We start from the raw sequence: 24,689 nt of genomic DNA on the forward strand, positions 1-24,689 counted from the left end.
AGACCCAGAAGAACCTCCACGCGTCAGATTGGTTCAATTCCATGAGGCCATGTAGGGACCGAACCAACAGACGGAGGATCTTTCTGTCTTGTCTCTCTATAAATCTGCCTTTCCAACAAAATAATCTACAAAAAATAAGTGAAGATTTCATTTTTTTTTGCAAAAAAAAAAGCTTATCTTTTAAGCCCATTTTATTTCTTTTTTATTTTGTTTTTATTGTAAAGTCAGATATACAGAGAGAAGGAGAGACAGAGATGAAGATCTTCCGTCCAATGATTCACTCCCCAAGTGAGCCACAATGGCCGGAGCTACGCTGATCAAAGCCAGGAGCCTGGAGCCTCTTCCGGGTCTTCCACATGAGTGCAGGGTCCCAAGGCTTTGGGTCATCCTCGACTGCTTTCCAAGACCACAAGCCAGGAGCTGGATGGGAAGAGTGTTCCCAGGATATGAACCAGCACCCATATGGGATACTGGTATGCACAAGGTAAGGACTTCAGCTGCTAAGCCACTGAGCTGGGCCCTTTTAAGTCCATTTTCTATGAACTTTTTAAAGTACCCTCATACATTTGTAAAGTAGAAATAATGATAAAATAAAACACTCTCCTTCCCAAGACTGCTGGCATCAAAAGATAGGCAAAAAATTATTTAAATGGTGACTTAACATGCTAATTTTTTTCTAGCATTTTGTAAAGGATGTGTATTTTAAAAGGCTTAATGTATAATAAAATATAACACTAATTTTGTATAGATTTAATATTTAAATCTAAACAGTGCTTGAAAGAATTTATCAAAGAGTTAAAACACTAGAAACAAAGAATCACATCTAGACTTCTATCACAAATTCACGGTGCACTTGAAATAACTGTCTTTAGGCAGCTTTTCTAAACCTTATTTGCTTTATTTGAAAATAAGAAACTGGTCTTGAGCAGAGATGGTTCATTTTCTGTTTCTAGTAAATCAAGGCTTCTTAGGTTAGAGGCTACTACAAGATATAAAAAGGAGATAGTAAAGAAAGACGGTTTCCTGTCCCTAATTACCTAGAAACGCTCAACATTCCTTGGCTCATACACACTGGATTCCAAAAACAGCAGCCAAAAATGTCTAAAGGTGTCAAAAATCTAGTTCTAAAGGGGAGGTTTCTCATTGTACCTCAAGTTACAACCTCCAACCTCCAACTTTTCAACAATGAGCTTTATTCCAAAAGTACATTAATGAAAAAACAAATGGATGGGTTTTGTTTTTAATCCAGTCTACTAATCTATGTCAGTTGATTGATGAGTATGCTATTTACATTCAAGGTTAACATAAACAGGTGGCAATTTGGTCCTGTCATTTAGCAATAGGTTGTTCACTGATTTAGGCCTCTGGTGTTATTTTACTGGGATATTCCTCACATTTGCCTTTAGTTTTGGTTGGTGTTATTCCTCTTCTCTGTCAAGAGAACATCTTCAACTATCATTTGTAGGGTAGGTTTTGAAGAGTTATTTTATTTCAACTTTTCTTTACTGTGGAAGAATTTGATTTCATTTTCATTTTCAAAGACAAAGAAAAGCTTTGCTGGGGACATTATCCAGGGTTAATTTTTTGTTTTAGAATTTGGAATCTGTCACTCCATTCTCTTCTGGCCTGTAGAGTTTTCTGTGAAAGATCAACTGTGAAGTTAATTGTCATTTCTCTCTATGTCAATTGATTTTTTTCATGAGTATATAAAAAACACAAAACCCACCTATTTGTTGCCTACAGGAGATACATCTCACCAACAAAGAACAGCAGAAACTATATCTCACGGATTTTCATGTTTTTGTTTTTAGTTTCATTTCTTCAAAATATTTTTTTTCTCATTAAATTCTTCACTGATGCACAGATCATACAGCAGCAGCATTTTCTTTAAGCGGGTTTTTTATTTTCTTTTTCCCTTCTTCACTTCTTCAGCGACACATTAGTATTAGTCCTTCACTAGCATGTTATTTAACTTCACGGCATTTTTAATTTCCTTTTTTTCTTCCTGTTGTTTTGTTTTATGGCCTTTCATTTACCGGGATGTATGGTAACTGCATAGCAGAGACAAGTGGCAAGTTGTTTAACTTCATGGTATTGTAAATTTCTGTTTTTCTTCCTGTTGTTGGTTTGTTTGTGGCTTTTCACTTGGGGATTTATTGTGACTGTGTTGTGGAGACTGGCATGTCCAGTTGTGAGGATCTGGTGCAGTGTGCATCTCTACTTCCAGATCAAGGATGGACTCCCAGCGAAACCTGGATGTGTCATAACAACGGGATGCTGGACTCTCTGCCATTGTCCATGCCCACAATGATGAACTTATAACTGTTTCTGAGGAACTATACGTTGTAATGATATCAGTGGGAGTGTGGGGAGAGGGAGTAGAGGAAATTCCAGGGCCTATGGAACTCTATCGTAAAATGAAAAAAATACAAATAAATACATAAATGGAAGGCTGACTGAAAAAAGGTATTCTCTCATAGAAGCCAACTGTATTCACAGCAGCCAAGATCCCAAGACAGAATTCAAGGATTCATGTAACTACTAGTTTTGAGAGTCATGTTTCTTCCTGCCATATGCAACAAGACTTTCCTGTGAAAAATGTATTCTGAGTTTCAAGATGGTATTTTGGGAAAGTATCATCCTGTGCCAATCTCCCAGGCATGGCCCTGGCCCTGCTGAGAGGGTCTATTATTTTACTGTTCTTGAGAGGCAGGTTTACCTGACAGCTATTTACATGCTCCACTTGCCAGGTATTATGCTGGTTTATGATAACTAACAAGACAGAGCTCCAGCCCACAGGAGTACCCATCTCACTTATGCCCCACACAGCAGGCAAGGGATCTAGAATCATGGCATTGGTTCTTACTAGCTGGATGATTATGGGCAAGTCAAGTAATCTTTCTGACCCAAGGAAGAGCCCTCATGCAAATGAGTACAGTAACCTAATAATATTTAAGAACTGAATGACAATGAAATGTGTAGAGTCTATGGTAAACTCCTGCACATGGTGAGGACAGTAAATGTCAACAACTTGAGGACTCAATAAAAATCAAGTTTGCGACAATTATATGAAGATGTTCTAAAAACTAGGACTTGCTATAATTCAACTGCTTTTCTGGTTGTAGTGAGCTCAAAAATGTTATTAAACATTTGCCAAACCACATTTATTATTTAATTCTGACAAGATCACTGTTTGCATTCTAAAAAAGAATGTTTCTTTTTGATCAAATTTTGAATCATTTGGCAACCATCTGGGATAGCAGTTAAGTCTCCATTTCAGGTGCTCACATCCCATAGCAGTTATGGGGCTCACACTGAATCCCTGCCACCCATGTCGTGGAGGCCTGGAGTGAACCCCTGGCTTCTGCTATGGCTGACCTAACCCTAGCTGTTGTGGACATTTGCAAAGCAAACCAGCAAATGGGAGAAGCTGCCTCTCTCTCACTGCTATTCAAATAAATAAATGGATAAAAATTTATATTAGTATTATATCACAAATAAAACTGTAGAAGAAAAATTACTAAATTTTAAAAATTACACATACATGTATAAATACTTTAAACACAGAAATACAAATAACTTAATTCTTCATTTAAAAAACAGAGGCTCTTTTAAAGACAATTAGAATGCAAGTCACTGAGCAGTCTATGTAAAAGCATTTTTTGAATCCTCTAATTTAAGGGATTAGGAAAAACCCCTCATACAAGCAATCTTTCCAGGTTTATAAACTGTAACTATTCTTGTGGTATAATGCAAACTTGCAAACTTCTTCAGTGAGCCCTGGAACATTGTACAGTTTCACCATCAATATGTTACTATCTCAAAGTAATATCCTCAGAAGGACTTGTCTTTTGTCCTTCATCATCCTCCAGTAAAATATAATGAGGACCTCAGGTTACAGAAGCCTACTTACTAATGAGCTGTCTTAAAATTCTAAGCAACTTAGAGCTGTGATTTTTCTTTTTTTTTCATAAGAAATATCACTAGCAAAAATTTTAACACCACAAAATCAGCTCTTATTTAAAATTTTCTTTTTTTTTTTTTTTGACTAAGATAAAGCTTTTCCTTCTAATAAGTCACTCCCAAATGTGTGCAATGGTTGGAGCTGGGCCAGGCTCAAACTAGGAACCCACAGCTCAATCCAGATCCATATGGAGGTGGCAGGGATCCAAGTACTTAAGCCATCTCCTGTGACTTTCAGGATACCATTACCATTTCAGGATGCTGAAATTGCAAGTGGAGCTGGGACTTGAACTAATAGAGCATGTGGTTACCCTAAATGATCTTAACTGCTATCCGAAATGCCTGCCACACCTTCATTTTCCTATTTTAAATTTCTATTAATTTATTTTTATTTATTGGAAAGCCAGAGAGAGAGAATAATCAGCCATTTTCTAAAAACAGTACTTATATCTCAGTCTTTACATTTTACTGAACTTTTTTAGAAAAGGCAGTTTATTAATTTGATATTAATCATATTTCATCTATTGACATCAAAAACAAAAAACAAAACACCTTAACTTAAAACTACTCATTATGTATAGGCCATCTCATTTTCTTTCTCTTCACCTTAGTCTGACTGAATAACTTCAGTAATCTGTCAACTCAACTTGTTGCCCAATATTTCTTCATTTTCAGAAACTTGGTAAAATTCCTTATTATAGTTAGGTCACATGGTCTTGATATTTCGCATCACAAATAAACTTCTCTTTTTCATGTTAAAAATCTGTTAAATGAGGAAACCTATTGTGTAGATGGAAAAACTAGAGGATTTAACGCTCTGAGAATTAAGCCCCACATGTATCTTCACATATGTGTTTCCTCAATCAGTTTTAAATTTGTGAGGTGAAAGGAATGCAAGCCAGCAGAGCTGTCCCAACATACAGTACAAAGCCACAGAATCCAGAGTGACTAGTTTGCTCCTCTGCACAGAATATCATCTGGAGGCTGTTGTGGTTTCTATGCCCCAGAGTATCTTGTGTGACACTGTTTTATGCTGACATTAAGAAAGAGAATAAGCAGGACTTTAGGGCAACACTCATACCATCAAAAGTCCAGGAGAAAGACAAGCTGAATCACACTCTCCCACATCATCAAGCTCAGGATTAATCATGATCCTGAAAGGCAAAAGACTGGAACAGGGCTGTCGGTGACAGAAGCCAACTGCTCTGCTAACGATAACACAGTCATCAAAACACTGGAAGCCAAAGGACAATGATAATAAAAAGATCCAGCTCCACAGATAAGTCTTTCAGAATCACAGTAACTGCAGCAGAGGGGATGGAAGACACTCATGATGTTTCCTAGGACTAGCACTACAGGAGGGATGCCTCCCTAAATCTGTAAATTCCAATTCTCTTGGTAAAAAGTGCCTCAGGTCTCCTTGTTTGATCTCTTACATCCTACCCCCTTCAGACAGTCTAAACCATTAATAGCTCTCCTTTAAAAATTTTTATTGGCCACCTTTTTCTTTTTAAAAAAATCTATTTTTATTGGAAGGGCAGATCAAATTTATGAGGAGAAGGAAGATGGAATAATCTTCCATCTGCTGGTTTACTCCCCAAAAGAACACAACACCGAGTTGAGCTGATCTGAAGCCAGGAGCCTCTTCCAGGTCTCCCAGCCGTCCTCTACTGCTTCCCAGATCATAAACAGGAAGCTAGATGAGAAGTGGAACAGCCGGGACACAAACCAGTCGCCATATGGTATCCCAGAGATTGCAATGTGAGGATTTAGTCATTGAGCCATCACGCCAGTCCCTATTATCCACCTTTTAATTAACTTCTGCTATTCCGTTTCTCCTTGGAAGGAATTAGAATCTCCATATATCAGACAAAGATATGTTTTAACATCATTTACCCGATGAAGTATTTTGACTTCTTTACAGCCACTCAGTGAAAATCTATGTCATTGAGATAAAAATCCAAATTCCTAAAGTTGGGTAGGGAGCTAAGTGATCCAGCCTCTACACACTTGTCCAGCTTCAAGTCAGTTGTCCTTTACTACTATAGTCCAACATACCCTGAATGGGTTCCTTTAACAAGCCATACACCATTCCCACTCTAAGGCCTTTGTACTAACTGCTCCCTCTGACAGGAATATGCTAGTATCTCCTTGATTCTGAAGTATCCTTTCTCAGACAGGATCCTTCCTCTGACCAAGATAGCAACAAAATCACTCTGATTTGTAACAGCCGATTTGAATTTTTTATACTTATTAACTATCCTTTTCACTAAAAATAAGTTCCTTGAAAGCAGGGACCTTATTGGTCAAGATTATCACTGTGTCCAAAGGCTCTTAATTTACAAACAATAAGCAGGCAGACAGCTTTTGTTAAATGTATACATCACTAATCCCCTTAAAGATGGCTAATTCAGAAGTCTCTAACATACTTCCCATTTTATAAGTAAAATTTTCATGAGGATAACGAACTTTTGGTAAGGAATTTCATTTTATAGTATGTCTCTAATACAACGGATATCATTTAGCTGTATATGTGTATATGGCAGGGTTAGTTATGCAATGACTTACCATCATTACTACTAACAAATAAGAACCTTTGCTGGTCAACAAATTTCAAAGTTAGTTCTGAACTCTACCATGCAGTTTCTTCAGAAAACCACAAAAAAAGCATCTAAGCATTTCACAGGGGGTTAATAAACTGGTAGTTTAAAAGTTTATGACCATGATCATGATTATCTGTTGGTTAGGACTGTACTTCATGGTGCCACCTTTTAATCTGAGGCAACGATAGTGGAAAGAATCTACTGCTCAGATCACAACACTCAAAACAATGCTTCTGTTCAACAACTCGGTGGCTGTCTGAATTCATGGGACATCTCTTGCACATGCCTTTTCAAAGTTGGGGCCAGCACTGCGGTACAGCACACTAAGCCGTTGTCTGCAATGTCAGCATTCCACATGGCACAAGCTTGTATCCAAGCTGCTCCACTTCTGATCCAGCTTCTGCTAATGAGCCTAGGAAAGCAATGGAAGATGGCCCAGGTGTTGAGTCCCCTCCATCCACCTGGAACTTCTAGATGAAGTCACTGGCTGCTAGCTTTGAGGCCTTTTGGAGAGTGAATCAACAGATGTAAAGATTTCTCTCTGTAACTCTGCCTTTTAGAAAATAAATTTTTACCAAAAAAAAAAAAAGTGGTGCCTCCTTGATCGTCAACAAAATTAAGAGCACTAGCATGACAAGGTAACCTGTCTGCTTTCGGCAAGTGTATTCCTGAGACTTCTAAACTACTCTTCTGAACCTACTGGGCTAGAAAAACGACAACACAATTATTTCACTTTCCAAGATGGCTCACTCATCTGGATCAGTGGCTCTCAAAGTGTGGATTCTCTGGTACCTTCTGCAACCCATGAATTCATCCCAGAGTGAGTCTATTTGAACCCCTGGGTCTCAGAGGCTCCGCAGACCTTGGGACAAACCCTGCTGATGACTGAACGCTGTAGGCAAGAAACACTTGTTCACCATGGTTTCTTTAATAAATGCTACTCTAGAAAGTGAAAAGATTAATCCAGCTATTATAAGGAAGGAGACTTCGTCCAAGTTCTTGCATGATAAAGGATATTTGTGCATTTATTTTAAAAAGTACATGCAATTGGCTCTGGGGTATCTGTGGGTTCCAAAACAGTGGAGTAGGGGTGGCTTAGCCCATTGAGTCACAATGTCTGCCCGGTGTCCATTGAAACATAGTAATGAGTAGCAAGAGATGAACACTGAAAAAAACAAAGCATGAACACTCATTCTTGGATTCTTCACAACCAAAGGCACTATACTGAGATTAGCTGTCATCTCTAGTCAACTAACTTCCTATTCTTCCTAAGTAATATGGAAAGTAGACTTTTTTAAAGTTGTAAACAGCACTACCACCTAACAATGATGTACTTTGTAAACATCAGTTTTTAAATTATTCTCTTCAGGAAGACATGCTGCAAATCTTGAGATGCACATTATTTTCTTATCATAAGTGGCCTTCACAAAGTTCACAGAAATGTGCAGTGTGAAAAATTATGCACAGATATCCAAGCTTTCACAGCATTAACCTGTCTTTTCATATCCTTTTCCATAAACTTGTATTCTTGAATATCTAAAGTAAAAATGTGTCTTACCAATCAGAAGGAAGTTTTAAAATTACTTTGTCATGTAGCAATCATAGCATCATAAGTTACGCATGTATGAATAATGGGATATAAACAGCAAATTTGGAAAACAAATGTCAACAGCAAAGAGGATGATCTCAGAAATAATTGTATTGTACTGTTTCGACTATTGAGAACAAAGACTTTCGGAGTTAAAAATAACTGGCTTTATATATCAATAATTACAAACCTAACATTCTTGCTCTTTAAGACCTGCAGTGTCCCCAAGACTGCTTTCCCAGGCCACAAGCAGGGAGGCTGGATGGTGCAGAAAACAATACTGTGCAGAAAAACATGAAATTTGACAATGATATGTCATTGAGAAGACAATAAAAAATTTAAAAAAAAAATTTAACCAACTTCATCAGCTTATATTCTCCTTTTTATGAATGTATATTTGGATAAAAGATTAAAATCGTTCTCAACATTCTCCTAGTCCAATGAGAAAGGGAAGAACTCAAGTTATAAGAGGAAACAGTATTTAAAGATTAGTATTAAAATATTTTGTACATGGTAAATGGTATCGAATCAAACAGCAATATGCTTTGTAATTCATAACATTCAATAAAATCTATTAGCAAGTTGTAGAAAATAAAATATTTTTAACTTCATTTCAGTGTAAAACTTTCTTTGCAGCTTTACCTGTAAACCACAGCAGCCAACAGCATTCATTATGGAAGCATTGTGGATAATTCGATAGGGGATTCCCAGCTTTGTTGCCCTTAGAACAAGATCACTATGTGTGGTAGCCCTGTAGGAGAAAAAGTAAATGACACTGGCTTTTTAGGTTATAAAATTCCATCAGTTGCTGGGAAAAGCAACATTTATACCTTTTATTCCTCATGTTCTTCCAGGCATCTGCATAAAGCTTTTTGCAGACTTTTATTAGCCAAATATAAACCTACTCAAGCCCTGCACAATGCTGAACCGCAACAATAACTCTTATAGCAGCTACTGAGAACGGGCACATTTACTTATCCTTTGTCCTGGTAACACTTACAGAAAACATCTATGGAATATGAACTCAGCAACTTTACTCCTGAGCAGCAATTTTTTTTAAGCACACATTTTTTTAAAGATTTATTTTTATTTTTATTACAAAGTCAGATATACAGAGAGGAGAGACAGAGAGGAAGATCTTCCGTCCGATGACCCACTCCCCAAGTGAGCACAATGGCCGGTGCTATGTCGATCCAAAGCCAGGGACCTGTACCTCTTCCGGGTCTCCCACACGGGTGCAGGGTCCCAAGGCTTTGGCTCTTCCTCGACTGCTTTCCCAGGCCACAAGCAGGGAGCTGGATGGGAAGTGTAGCTGCCGGGATTAGAACCGGGTTGTAGAACCAGCGCCCTTATGGGATCCCGGCACGTTCAAGGTGAGAACTTTACCGCTAGGCCACAGCGCCGGGCCCTGAGCAGCAATTCTTAAACTAATGATTCAGGGGCCCTTTACATTCCTAAAATTACTGTTCCCATAGTTATTACATTATGGCATAAATAGACCCAATTTATCTCTACTCTGTACTCTGAAAAGTAAGGCAGAATAAAGAACATTTTTATTGAGATTCAGTCTTTCATTCTTTACATAAAAATTGTATCAGAACCCTACTTGGATATTATTCACATCTGTCTAGCAGGGATTTTATTTATAAATGTCTTCAGTCTGCTTAGTATATATAACTAGCTTGCATATATGTGTGTTTCTACATGCATATTCTGCCTATTGCCTTTCCTTTTATACTGTAAGCCTCATGACGCTAATTAGGTAGGTTGGGATAAAAAGGAAGCATACCTAAATACAAACATTGTGAAATATAACCACATATAAACTTAGAACTAAATTACTAAAGGCCCTTTTCTCTCTTGAAAAAACCTGGAGGCTCTACTGGGGAAAGCAACATTATCATGTTTGAGAAGTCCTTGCAAGCAAAGCATGCCAACCTGTCACTGCATGCAAAGTGAGAAGATCAAGAGCTTTTACCCCATGAGACAGTCAGACACAGATTAACAAATATCCACCAGGGAAGCCTGCTTTTAATCACACAGACAAAACAAAAATTAGTATGAAAAATAATCATGAAGTTGAGAGTTAGCTTTTCAAAAGCAGTATAAACGACAGTTCCAAATAAAGTTTTTAAGTCATCAACAACGTCTCTACTGGACATTAAAAATAATGAAAAATAAATGAGTTACTTAATGAGTTATTTAAATAAATGAGAAGAAAAACGTTTAAAATTCTGTCTTAATCACAAGTTCACTTAAAATGACCAGAATCACTTAACCACATACATTATGTACAGATTTATTTTTTCACATTTTACATTTTATTATTATTACTGTTATTATCATTTTATGATACAGTTCCATACGCTCCTGGTATTTCCCTTATCCCAGCCCCAATTCCCAACCCCCACCTAGTTCCTCTATATCATTACTAAAGTATAGTTCTTCATACACAGTCATATGTCCATCATTGCGGGCATGGACAATGGCAGAGAGTCAGAGTCCAGCATCCTATTGTCAAGATACAGTAAACAGTTTCATTAAGTCCATCTTTGTCTGGAAGTAGAAATGCATACTATATTGTATCCTCACATCTGGTATGTTAGTCTCAATTTCACAGCTACTGTACATCTCCTCAAATGAAAAGTCACAATACAAAATCAATAATAGGAAGAAAAATAGAAATTTACAATGCCATGAAGTTAAATAACATGTTACTAGATATGACAGTCTCCATTACAGCTACTATACATCCCCTTAAATGAAAAGCCACAAAACAAAATCAACATCAGGGAGAAAAAAGAAATTAACAACACCATGAAGTTAAATGACATGCTACTAAATGAACAATGTGTAGTTGAAGAAATCAAAATCAAGAACCTTCTTGCAGAAAATGATGCTACTGTGTGACCTATGAGTCATTGAAGAATTTATCACAAGAAACTGTTTTGAAGAGATGAAACTAACACAAAACATTAAAACCCATGCGATATAGTTTCTGCTGATTTTTGTTGGTGAAATGTGTCTCTTCTAGACAACAAGTAGACGGGTTTTGTTTTTTAATCTAGTCTACTAATCTATGATGTTTGATTGATGAATTTAAGCCGTTTACATTCAGGGTTGATACAAATAGGTAATAATTTGGTTCTGTCATTTTAGCAACAGGTTGTTCATTGATTTAATCTTCTGTTGTTATTTTATTGGAATGTTCCTCGCATTGCCCTTTGATTTTCATGGGTGCTGTTCCTTTTCTCTGTCAAGAGAACATTTTTAAGTCTCATTTGTAGGGCAGGTTTGGAAGAGGCATATTCTTATAACTTTTTCTTTTTACTAGGGAAGAATTTGATTTCATTTTCAAAGACAAAGGAAAGTTTTGCTGGGTACATTATCCTGGGTCGACAATTTTTAACTTTTACAATCTGAATTATATCGCTCCATTCTCTTCTTCTCTGTACAGTTTCCTGTGAGAGGTCTCATGTGAATTTAATTGACATTCCTATATATGTAGTTGATTTTTTTCACATACACATTTAAGGATCTTTTCCTCATGTTCATTTGAAGAGAGCTTGAAGATCATGTGTCTTGGTGAAGATCGCTTTTGGTCAACCCTGTTGGGAGTTCTGTGCCCTTCTGGAAGCTGTTTTCCAACTCTTTCTCCAGATCAGGGAAATTTTCCCTTATTATTTCATTAAATACATTTTAAACACAGCTTCTTTTTCTGCACCTTCTGGAACTCCCATGACTCTTATGTTTGGCCTTTTAATAGTATCTTTCAATTCTTGAATACTTTTTTTAGCCTGATTCAGCTCTTTTTCCAGCTTTTTGGTAATTTCCCCCTGGTGACAGGAATTATCTCCTAATTCTGAGATTCTTTCTTCTGCTTGTTTCATTCTATTTTGGAAGACTCTCCACTGCACTTTTAATTTGCTCCACTGCATTCTTCATTTCTGAAATATCAGCTTTCATTTGATTCATTTCCAGTGTGACAAGTTCCTTGAATTCCTTGAACACCTACTTTACATGCTTCTCGTTGTTGATAAGAAGCTTTATAAAAAGTGTTTTGAATTCTGTATCCCCTATTTTCTCAATGTCTTCCTCAGTGAACTCTGGGATTGGCAAAGGGTTTTGCTCCTTTACAGGGGAGTCTTCAGTAGTATCCATTGTGCCTCTGTCTCTTCTTTTGCTCTTGGTCATTGTGCTTCTAGTTACCAGATTCTTCTCCTTTGGGCAGGTTTTTTAAGCTGTGTCATCCACAGGTCTACAGTCTGATTTTACTTATTGTGGTTGGTACACGTTTCTTTGTTTGCAGTCAGTTATACCACTCCTATCAGCAAGTTCCAGGTCTGGGTTCTTATGTTAGATTTCCACCATGGTCTCCACAGCCCCAGCTTCTGACTCACCAGTCTCCACCTCCTGTGATACCGTGCTGAGGCTGCACCGTTGTCTCTGCAACCTTTCTCCCACTTCTGGTTGGAGCAGGTCCCAGGATTAGGGAGACACCAGGTGTCCTATACAGCTAGGTTGTTGGTGGCGCTGATCTTGCCAGAACCTGTTGGACGTTAGGTCTGGGTGCCACACGGACCTATTTTGACCCCTATGATGCCAGTCAGTATTATTTTCCTGCGGGACCAGTGCAATCCACGAAACTCAGTGAGTTCTCACGAGCTCAGCACATGCTCAGTTCACTGTTGTCCCCTGCAGTCCTAAAGCTATTGCCACAGTGTACAAAATGGCACATGATGTACCACTACTAGAGTTCTTGATCTGGTAACTGTTAGGTCTGAGGGTTACCCAGACTTGTCTTGGATGGAACCTGTAGAATGCCACATTGCTGCAGTTCACTGCGTCAGAAATGAGTTCACTCCCAGCTCAGCTTATCTCAGTCCTTTCCCTTGCCTTTGCCTCCTTATGTAAAATGGCGCCCAATTCAGTTCTAGGAGTCTGACTGGCTGTGAAATCTACCCTGTTCTCGCACTGGCTGTCTGGGATCTGCTGCTCTGTCTCTGCTCCTGGTCAAATCAAACGGACCAGCAGGACGGAGAGTTGTTCATCTGGGTTCACCTCCCAAGCTCCCAGTGAAAGTCCCTTCCCACCTGGTTGCTTGTGGAGTTGCGGCTACTGGTGGAGTTCAGATCACCATTAGCTGAATGCCGCTGGAGTATCTGTCACTGCAACACCACACGCTAGTGTACGCTGTTTTCCTGTGTCTGTCAGTCTCCAGGTACCCCTCTGCTGTTATTCTGTCCTCTATTTCCTGGAATGTGTTCTCTCTGCTTCGTCCTGATTAAAAGTTTCTCCATCCTTACCCTAAACGTGTCCTTACCCTATTCTGCTATCTTGATTTTCCTGCTTATGTTCAATTCAAAGGACCCAAAACTGGACTGAGCCGGGCCTGGCGGTGTGGCCTAGTGGCTAAAGTCCTTGCCTTGAATGCACCGGGATCCCATATGGATGCCGGTTCTAACCCCGGCAGCTCCACTTCCCATTCAGCTCCCTGCTTGTGGCCTGGGAAAGCAGTCGAGGATGGACCAAAGATTTGGGACCCTGCACCCATGTGGGAGACCCGGAAGAAGCTCCTGGTTCCCGGCTTCAGATTGGCACAGCACCAGCCATTGTGGTCACTTAGGGAGAGAATCATCAGACAGAAGATCTTCCCCTCTGTCTCTCCTCCTCTCTACATATCTGACTTTGTAATAAAAAATAAATAAATCTTTAAAAAAAACAAAACAAAACAAAAAACTGGACTGAGCCAAATGCCCAGGAATAGTTAAAACAACAGACAACAAATCTTGTCTCAGTAATGTTCCAAAGACACCTTCAAAGGAGTAGACCCAAAAATGTTTTCATTAATTGAAACAATAAATGAGGTTAAACAGTTTCATGATTCACACTTCAGCATTTGGTTTTAAATTTTACTTGATCAAACTGCATATACCAGTTTACAGATATAGTACCACCAAGACAGATGTGGTTGGTGATCTGTAAACTTTCTAAAATTTGCAGAAATAAGGTAAAAAAAAATCTCATAGATAACTGGAAGCACTATAAGTTATGACTTCCTTTTGAAAAAATAATCTGGCACTGTTTTATATGCTAGAAAATGTCCCCTGCGCAACTTTTAATATCTTTACCCTAAGAACTTATTTTACGAAGTCTATCACAAGGAAGTATTTAAGAAGACTAAGATGGAAAAATGGGAAGGTGAAAAAGATCATATACACAAATGTGTACACAGCAGCTTTATTTATGGTGGGAAAAAAAGATGATTAATGATAATGCTAACATTCATTGGACAGTTACTAGGTGTCAAGTACTCTTCAAAAGGATTACTCAGAATAGAAATGATCAAATTGCGTATATTAGGATGCAAAGGAGGCAAATGTACAAAGGTACATTTTTTTAATGTGTGCACTAAGGAAAGTGCACAAAGAGCTAAAAAATAATGTGTTAATTTACTAGATACTCACACACTCACAGAGAAGAACTATAAAACATACACACAAAAAAACAGACCATTGGAAAGAGTTTGCTTAAGTAAGACCTGGGGCTAGTGCTGTGTCTCACCAGCCTAATCCTATGGCCAACAAGCACTGACATCCCATACGGACACAAGTTTGTGTCCTGGATGCTCTACTTCTGCTCCAGCTCCCTGCATACAGCCTCAGAAAGCAGTGGAGTTTGGCTCAAGTCTTTGGGACCCAGCACTGGGGTGGGAGACCTGGAAGAAGCTCCTGGATCCTGGCTTCTGATGGGCTCAGCTCTGGCCATTACTGCCATTTGGGGAGGGAAATAGGAGATGGAAGAACTTTCTATCTCTCCTTTCTCTCTGTAAATCTGCCTTTCTAAGAGACACAAATAAATCTTTAATGAAGACCTCTATTCAATAACTCTTTTAAGGTAGGATTAAGGATAGAAGGCTACAGAATATTTTTTTTTAAGATTATTTATTTTACTTGAAAGTCAGAATCACAAAGAGAGAGAGCGATCCATCTCCTTGCTAATGGCCTGAAAAAGCAACAAATGGCCCAAATACTTGGGACCTTGCCACTCACATAATAGACTATTACAAGTTCCTGGCTTTGTTTTAGATTTGCCTTGGCCATTGCAGCCATCCAGGGAGCAAACCTCTCTCCCTGACTCTTCCACTCTCTGTAACTCTGATTTTGAAAAATAAAACACTATGATTTTTAAGGCATTTTCTTATAAAATTGTTTATCAATATTCTTATTTTGTTTACTATCATGGCTTTAAAAAAGACAAATACCACTAACTTTAGGGAAATCTTACATTTACAGAAAAGCATTTCAGAAACTAAATCAAGCTATTTAAATGTTTAAAACTGTGAGATTATTCAATGTCATTTAAAATTAAGCACAGAAATTAACATAATATCTAGCACCTCATATTGCTGTAAATTATTTTCTTTTTGACAGACACATGCACAGATAACTCCATTCTCTTGAAAAACATCCATGTTGGTGGGCACATAGTGATTTAATTGTCCTTATGCTCTTTAATCTTCGACATAAATCTTGGGTCATCAGCTGCAGACAAAGAATTCTGTCCTGCTTGACATCAGAGATTGATGATGCTTGACTAGACAACCAGAAGCTCATCTTCTTGGTAACAAGAAGCTCCCAACAGACAGAAGCAATTGAAACCAGAGGCTTTATAAACAATAAACTTAAGGCAAATAAGATGACAGTAATATTGCCAACTATTAGATGGTTTAAGAAAGAGGGAAAAAGTCTACAGTCAAGGAAATTGAAGACACTCCAACAATACGAACCAAATGGCAGGCATGACTTTTGATAATTTTAAAAGCATCTATTTAACAGTGACATATTAGTTGAGGCATTTGATGACTTTCAAGAAAAACAGAAGAAGCAATGATACAAACTTCAGAGTTGACACCTGATAACACAGTGGTGAAATGACAGTATCTTTAACAAGCAGATCTTCTCCATTAATCTTAACAACAATGAAACTTTACACCACAAAAATTTTAGATACGGTTTACTGAACTAAATAGGATCTCTTACTAGGATCTGTTGGGTAAAAATTCTGAATATGACAAAGTAAACTTGTACGCAGTGAAAAAAAATCATTAAGTTGAAAATTTAAAATAGCTTACCCAAATGGATCACCAACTACAAGAAATGCAACATCACTGATATTAGCATCTTCTAAAATTCTATCAGCTTCTTGTTCCACCTCTTCTCTATCAGCAACAATCAATTTTCTTCCATAAAACTCCTCCTATAGGTTTAAGTCAAACACAGAAATTAAAGACAGCAGGTGATTATTTCCGTACACACATACACACACACACAATCTTTGGGGATGGTGTAAATCTTGGCAACCGTCCAAACACAGATCATTCATTACAGCCCATCAATGAGCTAGCACTCTATATCATGTTGTAATTAAGCTCTATCTTTGGGACTGTTCTAATATCCCAAGGGGAGGCAGACTTCTTAACATCTGAGGCTTTCTGCATTTTAAATTTTTGCTAAATTTGCTTCTAAAAACCATTGTAAGGTGAACAGAGAATATATAATACATAAGCCCTACTTCAGAAACATAATAAAACAATAATATTAAACAATAATTGTAAACATACATGGCAATTTAAGTTTTTTTATAGAAAAATTTATGGTACTATGATCAAAAGCAAAGGCACGATCAACCAGCTATAATAAAAAATTAAGATTTAGGGGTTGTAGAAAAGTGTGCAGTAATACAAAAGCAGGAAAGACTAATAGAAAACTATATTTCCCGATTCTTGTTAAAAAGGCAGTAGCACATGGAGGGAAAAAAGCTGAATTCCAAACATACAAGAAGTATCTGTGCAAACTGCTTTGTGAAACAATGCTCTAAGGTTTTACCACAGAGAACAAATCCAGGAAAGAGTGAGCTAGTGGTCGCACAACAATGGTCACAGGTGTTCAAGATCATGAGTCTTGTAACTGATTTTCTAGGTAATTCAAATTGAGTAAAAACGGATGCACAGTTATATTACAGTGATTCATAGAGAAGCTTGTTTGAGTCATTAAAAGGATTATTACAGTGAAGGAGTATCTGGCATTCAATAATATTTGTCAATTCAGTCAGTGAACAAATGATTAAGCATCTAAAGGGTAAACAGTACAGTTTTAGCAAAGTGTCCTAAAACTTAATTAGAATATGGCCCCAAAATGTGAAAAATACCCCTTTTTCTATATGACATTTTAGATATGTCCTACAAGTCCCTAATGACATTTTTACAGATGACCAATGCTCTTTATTTTCAATTTCATCATGAGTTTTTTAAATCACTTTTTGTTTCATTCTGATTTTATAAACCCAGAAAGTGTAATTGTTGTAGAAACTTTGTATTCACATACCTAAGAGCACACATTGATGATTAAAGGAACTGAAAAGAATGGCCTTTTCTGAACTTCTAACATTTTTAATTAATTATTTTCATTCAATTATTTTGGTTATTGCATTTGAAAACAGAAAGAGAATCAGAGGCAAACAGATGTAAGACTTTCATTCACTGCTTCGTTCCCTGAATGCCAGCAACAGTCAGGGCCACAGCAGGCCAGGCCAAAGCAAATCCAGAGCTTAGTCTGAGTCTTCCCCATGGGTGACACGGACCCCGTTAGTTGAGTCACCATCTACTGCCTCCAAGACTACACATGAACACAAGCTGGATCAGAAGTAGAATAGCAGGGACTCAAACCAGACACTCCAATATAGGATGTGGAGGTCCCACACAGCAACCTAATCCTTGCACCAAATACTTGTCCCAAGTTCTAACATTTCTGAAGGAACAAGAAAACACATTCTAATAATTTAATGCTAAAGACAACCCCATCCCATACTTTGCAACTGATTTAACAAAAAACCCCTTTTAAGACTTCTATCAATTATCACTCCATCTCTAATTCCTTACCCTAAGAAACATCTAATTGTGTTGTCTGAGAAAACCATGTTTACACATATACAAACACACACACACACACAAATGGTTGATTATTTTGAAAAAAAAAAGTTTTAAAAGTAAAGGGTTCACCTGTGTGGTGGATCTTGGGTCCATTAGCCCTGGAGGTGGAGGGTTCATCAGTGCCTTGGTCTCATGGTCTGGGACCTTGGGCCCACCTGCACAGTGGGTGCCAGGTCCTTGAGCCCTGGGGGCTGGGGGATACAGCAGGATCCGGGTCACCTGGCCTGGGTCCTTGGGCCCAATTATGAGAATTGGTCCTCCTCAGTGTAAAGGATGGAGTGCTAGATGGCAGGCCATGATGAACAGGGAAGATACGGCAGCCCATTGGTGCCTGCAGAGGACATCTAGTACTATGGCAGAGGAAGGAGAACAGAATAAATTGGACAACTACCCCAACCAATGACAGCAAATATCTGGACAAATGGAGACTGTAAGGTTGACTGTGTCAGCCAATGGACATTGAAAAGGTTTCCTCATCCTTGGATCAGTGAGACCAACAGCATTTCAGAACTATAAAAATCAGCTGGGCAGAACCCTCAGAGTGTGCACTGCATTGGGACCCTGGGTTGATATCGGGTGGCCACTCCCCACCTCCGGGTACTGGGTCAGTTGGGAGGCTAGGTATGACTTCTCCCCTTATCTCCTCCCTTTCTCCAGAAACAGTAAGAAATAGAAAATTTGGAAATAGGGCCCGGGGCGGGAGCCTGGTGGCTACAGTCTTTGCCTTGCACGCCCAGGATCCCATATTGGCACCAGTTTGTGTCCCAGCTGCTCCAACTTCCCTTCCAGAGCTCCCTGCTCACGGCCTGGGAAAGCAGTCGAGGATAGCCCAAAGCTTTGGGACCCTGCGCCCATGGGACCCTGGCTCCTGGCTTTGCATTGGCTCAGCACCGACTGTTGCAGCTACTTGGGGAGTGAACCAGCAATGGAAGATCTTTCTATCTCTCCTTCACTCTATAAATCTGAAATTCCAATAAAAATAAAAACAAAAAAACTGGAAACAATGATCACACCTACTTTTCCCCCCTTACTCCTTCCCATCCTGATCTACTATGTAAACATTATTAAAAGAAAAAAATTAAAGGGAGTAAAGGCAACAAGAAACCACTATCACATTATTTTCTAATTTGCCTACTTCTTGGTACTTGTTAGCTCACTCACTCTTTAAAAAAATACATCTTAGGCACATATGCCATGCTGAACTCTATGTTCAGTATTGGAACAATGGTGAAATACTGCCCTTAAGGAATATACCTTGTACAATCAGGAATAAGCAAATAATGTACAATAGTAGCATCCAGTAACATTAGCAAAGGAAATCAAAACAAGACCAAAAGAAGCAGTACCAACCATCAGATGACTTTACATATGTATGACTTACACTGAATACAATCACCCTCTAGTCCCTTTTTGAACAATCCCAGCCCTAAACTTCTGCATTCAAGAAAATGAAGAAACATTCATTCTTGCTTTAAGTTCATAGTTACATTATACGTTAAGTAACTTTAAAATGTAAAATTGTTTTCAGATATTTCTGGAAGGATGTGAAACAAATTAGTACTGAAAACTTCCAGAAAGAGAAATCGGGTAGAAACCTTTTGGTTTTAATAATTTTTAAGACCTTTTGAACTTCAAACTATTTAATTGTTATTCTAGTCAAAAGATAAAATAGTAGAGGCTCAAACAGTACATAGAAACAAATAAAAGGATAGATCTGACCACCAAGATTTTATTTATTAAAGATTTTTATATTTATTTGAAAGGAAAAGCTACAGAGAAAGGAGGAAAGGGTGAGAGACATTCCACTCACTGGGTGACTTTCCAAAAGGTTGCAACAACTGGGCTGGGCCAGGTCAAAGCCAGAAGCCAGAAGTGAGGGGCCAGAAGCTTCATTGGAGTTTCCTGCCCGGGGGCCCCAGGACTTAGGCCATCTTCTGTTGGCGTTACAGATGCTTCAGCAGCGAGCTGGATGAGAAGTGGAGCAGCCAGGACACAAACCTGTATCCCCACAGGGTGCTGCAGTAGGAAGTGCCTTAACCTGCCACGCAACACTGGTCATAATACTAGTAACTTAGAAAGGAACAGAGGTGCTGACATTGTGGCTTGAAAGGCTAGCTATTGCTTCTGATGCCAGCATCCCATGTGAGTGCCAGTGGAGTCCCAGCTGTGACCCAGATAGAGCTCCAGAGTTCAGTCTAGCCCTGTCCCAGCTCCTCAGTCATTTGGGGAATGAACCAGCAGAGGGAAGATCTCTCTCTTCTCTCTATTTCAAAAACAAAACAAAACAAAACAAAACAAAACAAAACAAAACAAAACAAAACATGGTTCAAATTCAATCTAGTCCTATCCACCACAACCTGAAATTTTCTTGTTTCACAAGTATTTCAATAACTAAAACTAGTAATTATTTTACATTCTGGATAGCTTCTAACACTTAGTTGGTGAAAGCAAAAGTGTTACATAATATCCTCTAGGTCATTGCCAAACATAATTTTATACTTTCTCCCTTCCACTGCTATTATAAATTGTTATTCAGATCTCTCATTAATACCTACAATGGGAAGTACCTACAAACAAAAGCCATACCTTATGCCTCTTTGTGTTATATACATAGGTGTTTCATACCAGACAGGGATCAACTTTTATCCACTGACAGTGCCTAAAGAAATTTCAGGTAGATACGCTAAAATGAAAACTCTTTCCTAGATCCTCTATCTCTATCTTAATTGACTTTTAAATAGAAAATGTATAAATAATTCTGCCTGCTGGGCAACATGAAAATAATAGTTTCCAACATAAGGATAGACTTCTTTAGCAACACATATCTTTGATAAATTATTTTACTATTGATAAAAGAAAGTGCACATTCATTGCAGAAAACAAAATTTTTCATTTTTCACTGTGTAATATTTATCTATACTTATTAAAATTAGATTGTACAAGTATATGAGTTTATTTCAAAAAGTTAATGAAAAAAACAGAAGTGAATAAGTTTACTGTAGTACAAAAGTTTTGAAAGCCATGCAAACTTTGCAAATACTCTGAGAAGACTGATCATATGCACTGACTTTGAAAATGTTTTGCACCAAGAGATTTCTCTTTTAATCTTAATTTCTAAAAGTCAACTTTGTTTAGGAAAAAAAAAGGTAGAAATGTAGGTCAGATAGAAGAAATGATACAATTGAAAGTAAGGTGGCTCCTGAGATTTTACTGGCAGTATAACCTGTGCAGTCCAGAAACGATGTATTTAAGGTAGATGAGGAATAGAGAGCTGTTCAAATAATGCTAGCTGAGGACCCAAAGGAAGACATAAAGAGCACCCCAAAGGAATTTTGTGATGTTCTCTAAAGTTATGCTTTATGGAGTTACTATCCAACCCTGAGAACTGAAACACAGCACAGTGTATACTTCAAGAGCAACAGCTCCCAACTCAGGACTACACTGTTTCATAACGTGGCTCGGGGCAGTACCTTGTAAATATCCTGTGTTGATGCCTTTTACCATTGCATAACAGATATTCCAGCACCTTATCAAACTACACAGAATTTACTTACAAGTTGACCCCAAACCTTGACTCTGCAATAATACAGCTACCAGTTCATATTTTTTGAGTAAGAAACTTCTGAAAATTATAACCAAAGTGTATGTTCAACTACTATTTAAAACTTTATACTTCGACTAGACAATAAGATGCTGGACTCTATGTTTGGTATATGCTTGCAATGGGGGAATCTCAACTGAACTTGAACTGTGGTTATGCAACAAGGTGGAGGAATCCACCATGGTGGGAGGGTTTGGGGAGGGGTGGGGAGAATCCAAGTACCTATGAAACTGTGTCACATAATACAATGTAATTAATGAATTAAAAATAATAAATAAATAAAAGAAAAAAAAAACTTTATACTGCACTCTCCCATAAGATAGTACTTCAAAAAGCTAATAAAAGATGAAATTTGGCATTTGACATGGCAGTGGCAGCACTGTTTGGGTTGTGATACCCCCATTCTGGATGGCAAAGTCTTGAATATTCTGCTTGATGCAGCTTCAAGCTAGGTCATACACTGGCACACTGCAGACCATGGAATAAGTGCTTGCATCCCTGCCACCTACGGGATATCTGGATGGAATTTTGAGCTCCTAACTTTGGCCTGGCCCAGTACTGGCTGTGTGGGCATCTGGGGGACGATAAAGATCTCCTCTCACACACTTTCACCTTTTAAATAAGTCAAAACAATTTTTTTTTTAATTTTGGAAAGAACCACAATACCAACGGGAGACAACAATAAATCCCGTCTTCTCTCTTTGCAGTCAAATAAAATGAGAAATCAAATATAAAAATTTTAACTCCTTACCTATGAATGGTCTTCAGAGATTTCATGGAAAATGTATACTATGAAAATCATATGGGCCCGGCATGGTGGCCTACCAACTAAAGTCCTCGCCTTGAATGTGCCAGGATCCCAGATGGGTGCTGGTTCTAATCCCGGCAGCTCCAATTCCCATCCAGCTCCTTGCTTGTGGCCTGGGAAAGCAGTCAAGGACGGCCCCAGGCCTTGGGACCCTGCACCCGCGTGGTAGACCTGGAAGAGCTCCTAGCTCCTGGCTTCGGATCGGCACAGTACCAGATCTTTCTCTGTCTCTCCTCACCTCTGCATATGACTTTGCAATAAAAATAAATCTTTAGAAAAAAAACCAAAATCATATGCATACATTTAATATTTATTATATCAAAGTAAACATCTATTCCATTCTCCACAAACTTTTTTTTCTCCACAAACTTTGGAGTATCCTTATATACAATCTTATTAAAACCCAACATAAATCTCCAGTAGTTTATATGCATTTGACAAAAGGCACTGTAGTTCAACACAGTTTGGAAATGTGTTGACAATCAATAAGACACTAAAGCTGAAGGACTTTAGTACGTAACAGGGCAAAGACAAACTAGCTGCACACCTTCCTTCAGGCCATGTGCATATAAAACTATGGATCTGTTGTCTCTATTATTGTGAACGGCTACAAGCCCGTTCCAGTTTTCCTTGACACCAATTAGGAAGGTACTTTTTCACCATTTGGAGGTTAGGAATTTAGATTCTATTCTGAGGGTGACAAAAATGGGAGACAATACATCCAATCTAGGCTTTGGCCACAGCTTTTATTTCAGCGCATGGCCACTTCAAGGAGCAGCCCTTAATTCCTCAAGATTTTAAAGTCACTTTTATGACCCTCAGAACTCTCTAGTCTGTAGATACAAAAGGCCAGAGACCTGAAATTCTCTGGGTCATTTTTTTTGTTTGGAAGACATGACAATCCTCAAAATGTGCTTTCTCCTCCCCTAACATGTCTATCATCTTCTCATCTTAATCTGTATTCTACTTGGTCTTTGACAATGAACCCAAACTTGATCCTTCCTCCAAAATTTACTGGGCCCTTAATGAGGCCAAATGTACAACAGATTAACCAACCCTCTGGTTCCTTAGTCCAGGCTCACTCAATATATACATGCGTAAATGCAAGCCTTGTGGGAAGAGCTCTATTTAAAGCTAAGATCTCTCCGGATATGATAGAAGAGAAGCAATCACCACTCCCCAGAGAAACACTTCAAAGGGGAAGCTTTCAGCTTGGGTTCTGAATGTATAACCAACTCATTAAGGCCATGTCAGCACCTCATTAGCACTCAACTCAGAAAGGACTGCTTGGCCGTCTCACGCAATAAGGGATTTTGATAACTATCCCCAGGAGTGTCAAATAACTTTTTTTCCCATTCATTGGAGAAAGCCGCATAATTAGACTTGTGGAGTAGAACAAAGACCTCCCTTTCATTTTCCAACTCACTAGGCTGGTATGTAATTTCCCTCCTCCTACTCCTTAGATCCTTCATGAACGGCAAGCATGTTTTTACAGGGTCTGAGCAGGCCGACCCGCACATTTTGCGTGGCTTCATCACCTACCAGGGCTTCCTTCCCTACAGTCAGTACTGAAGTGTAGCCTTCCAGATACACTCGGCTGCAGCGTCTCACAGCTTCCAGACCTTTCACTGTAATGTCCTTGGCATCTCCCAGGCCCAAGCCAATCAGGTAAAGCATTTCGAACTCCAAAAACTGCAAGACGAAGTGAACGAGAGAAACAGCGTCAGCAACACCAAGGGTACCTAAAACCTAGCGAGGAATAACACCACCATGAACACCAAAGTAGTGCAAGCCGAGTGACGGGTGGCGACAGAGAACTGCAACAAGCCATATATACCCGCGGACACACTCGCAGAGCTCCGAGCCGTCCCGACTCTCCCTGCTGCCAGGCAGGACCCACGCCGCCAGCCTCACCGACGGCGCCGCAAAGCGCCCGCACCTCACCACACTTTACGACCGGTGGGAGGGGCGGGCTGCTAGGTGCCGCCTCGCTCGGCGGCCGTGACGCGCAGGCCGCGGCGTCCGCTGAGACGTCCCCGGCCGGCCCCGGGCTTTCCCACGGAGCGCAGGTTCCCGTCCCCGCCTGGTCGTTGGGACAGAGGAGTCAGCGGCGGAGCCAGCGGAGGGTGTGCTTC

At 39.0% G+C, this 24,689-nt stretch overlaps 1 protein-coding gene across 1 annotated transcript in view; it reads right to left on the bottom strand.

Annotated features, from left to right (window-relative positions):
- The window catches only part of DPH5 (diphthamide biosynthesis 5), a 34,112-nt gene extending 9,714 nt beyond the window's left edge, over positions 1-24,398 (bottom strand). Inside the window, exons 1-4 of the mRNA XM_058659686.1 lie at positions 24,392-24,398; positions 24,097-24,246; positions 16,289-16,413; positions 8,797-8,905 (exon numbers count right to left, since the gene is read on the bottom strand). Coding sequence (XP_058515669.1) covers positions 8,797-8,905; positions 16,289-16,413; positions 24,097-24,231 — 369 coding nt within the window. The 5' untranslated portion in view covers positions 24,232-24,246; positions 24,392-24,398. The remainder of the gene's footprint in view (positions 1-8,796; positions 8,906-16,288; positions 16,414-24,096; positions 24,247-24,391) is intronic.
- Positions 24,399-24,689: the final 291 nt, after the last annotated feature.

The sequence above is a fragment of the Ochotona princeps genome, chromosome 2, assembly GCF_030435755.1.
Source record: "Ochotona princeps isolate mOchPri1 chromosome 2, mOchPri1.hap1, whole genome shotgun sequence".
Classification (NCBI taxonomy): domain Eukaryota; kingdom Metazoa; phylum Chordata; class Mammalia; order Lagomorpha; family Ochotonidae; genus Ochotona; species Ochotona princeps.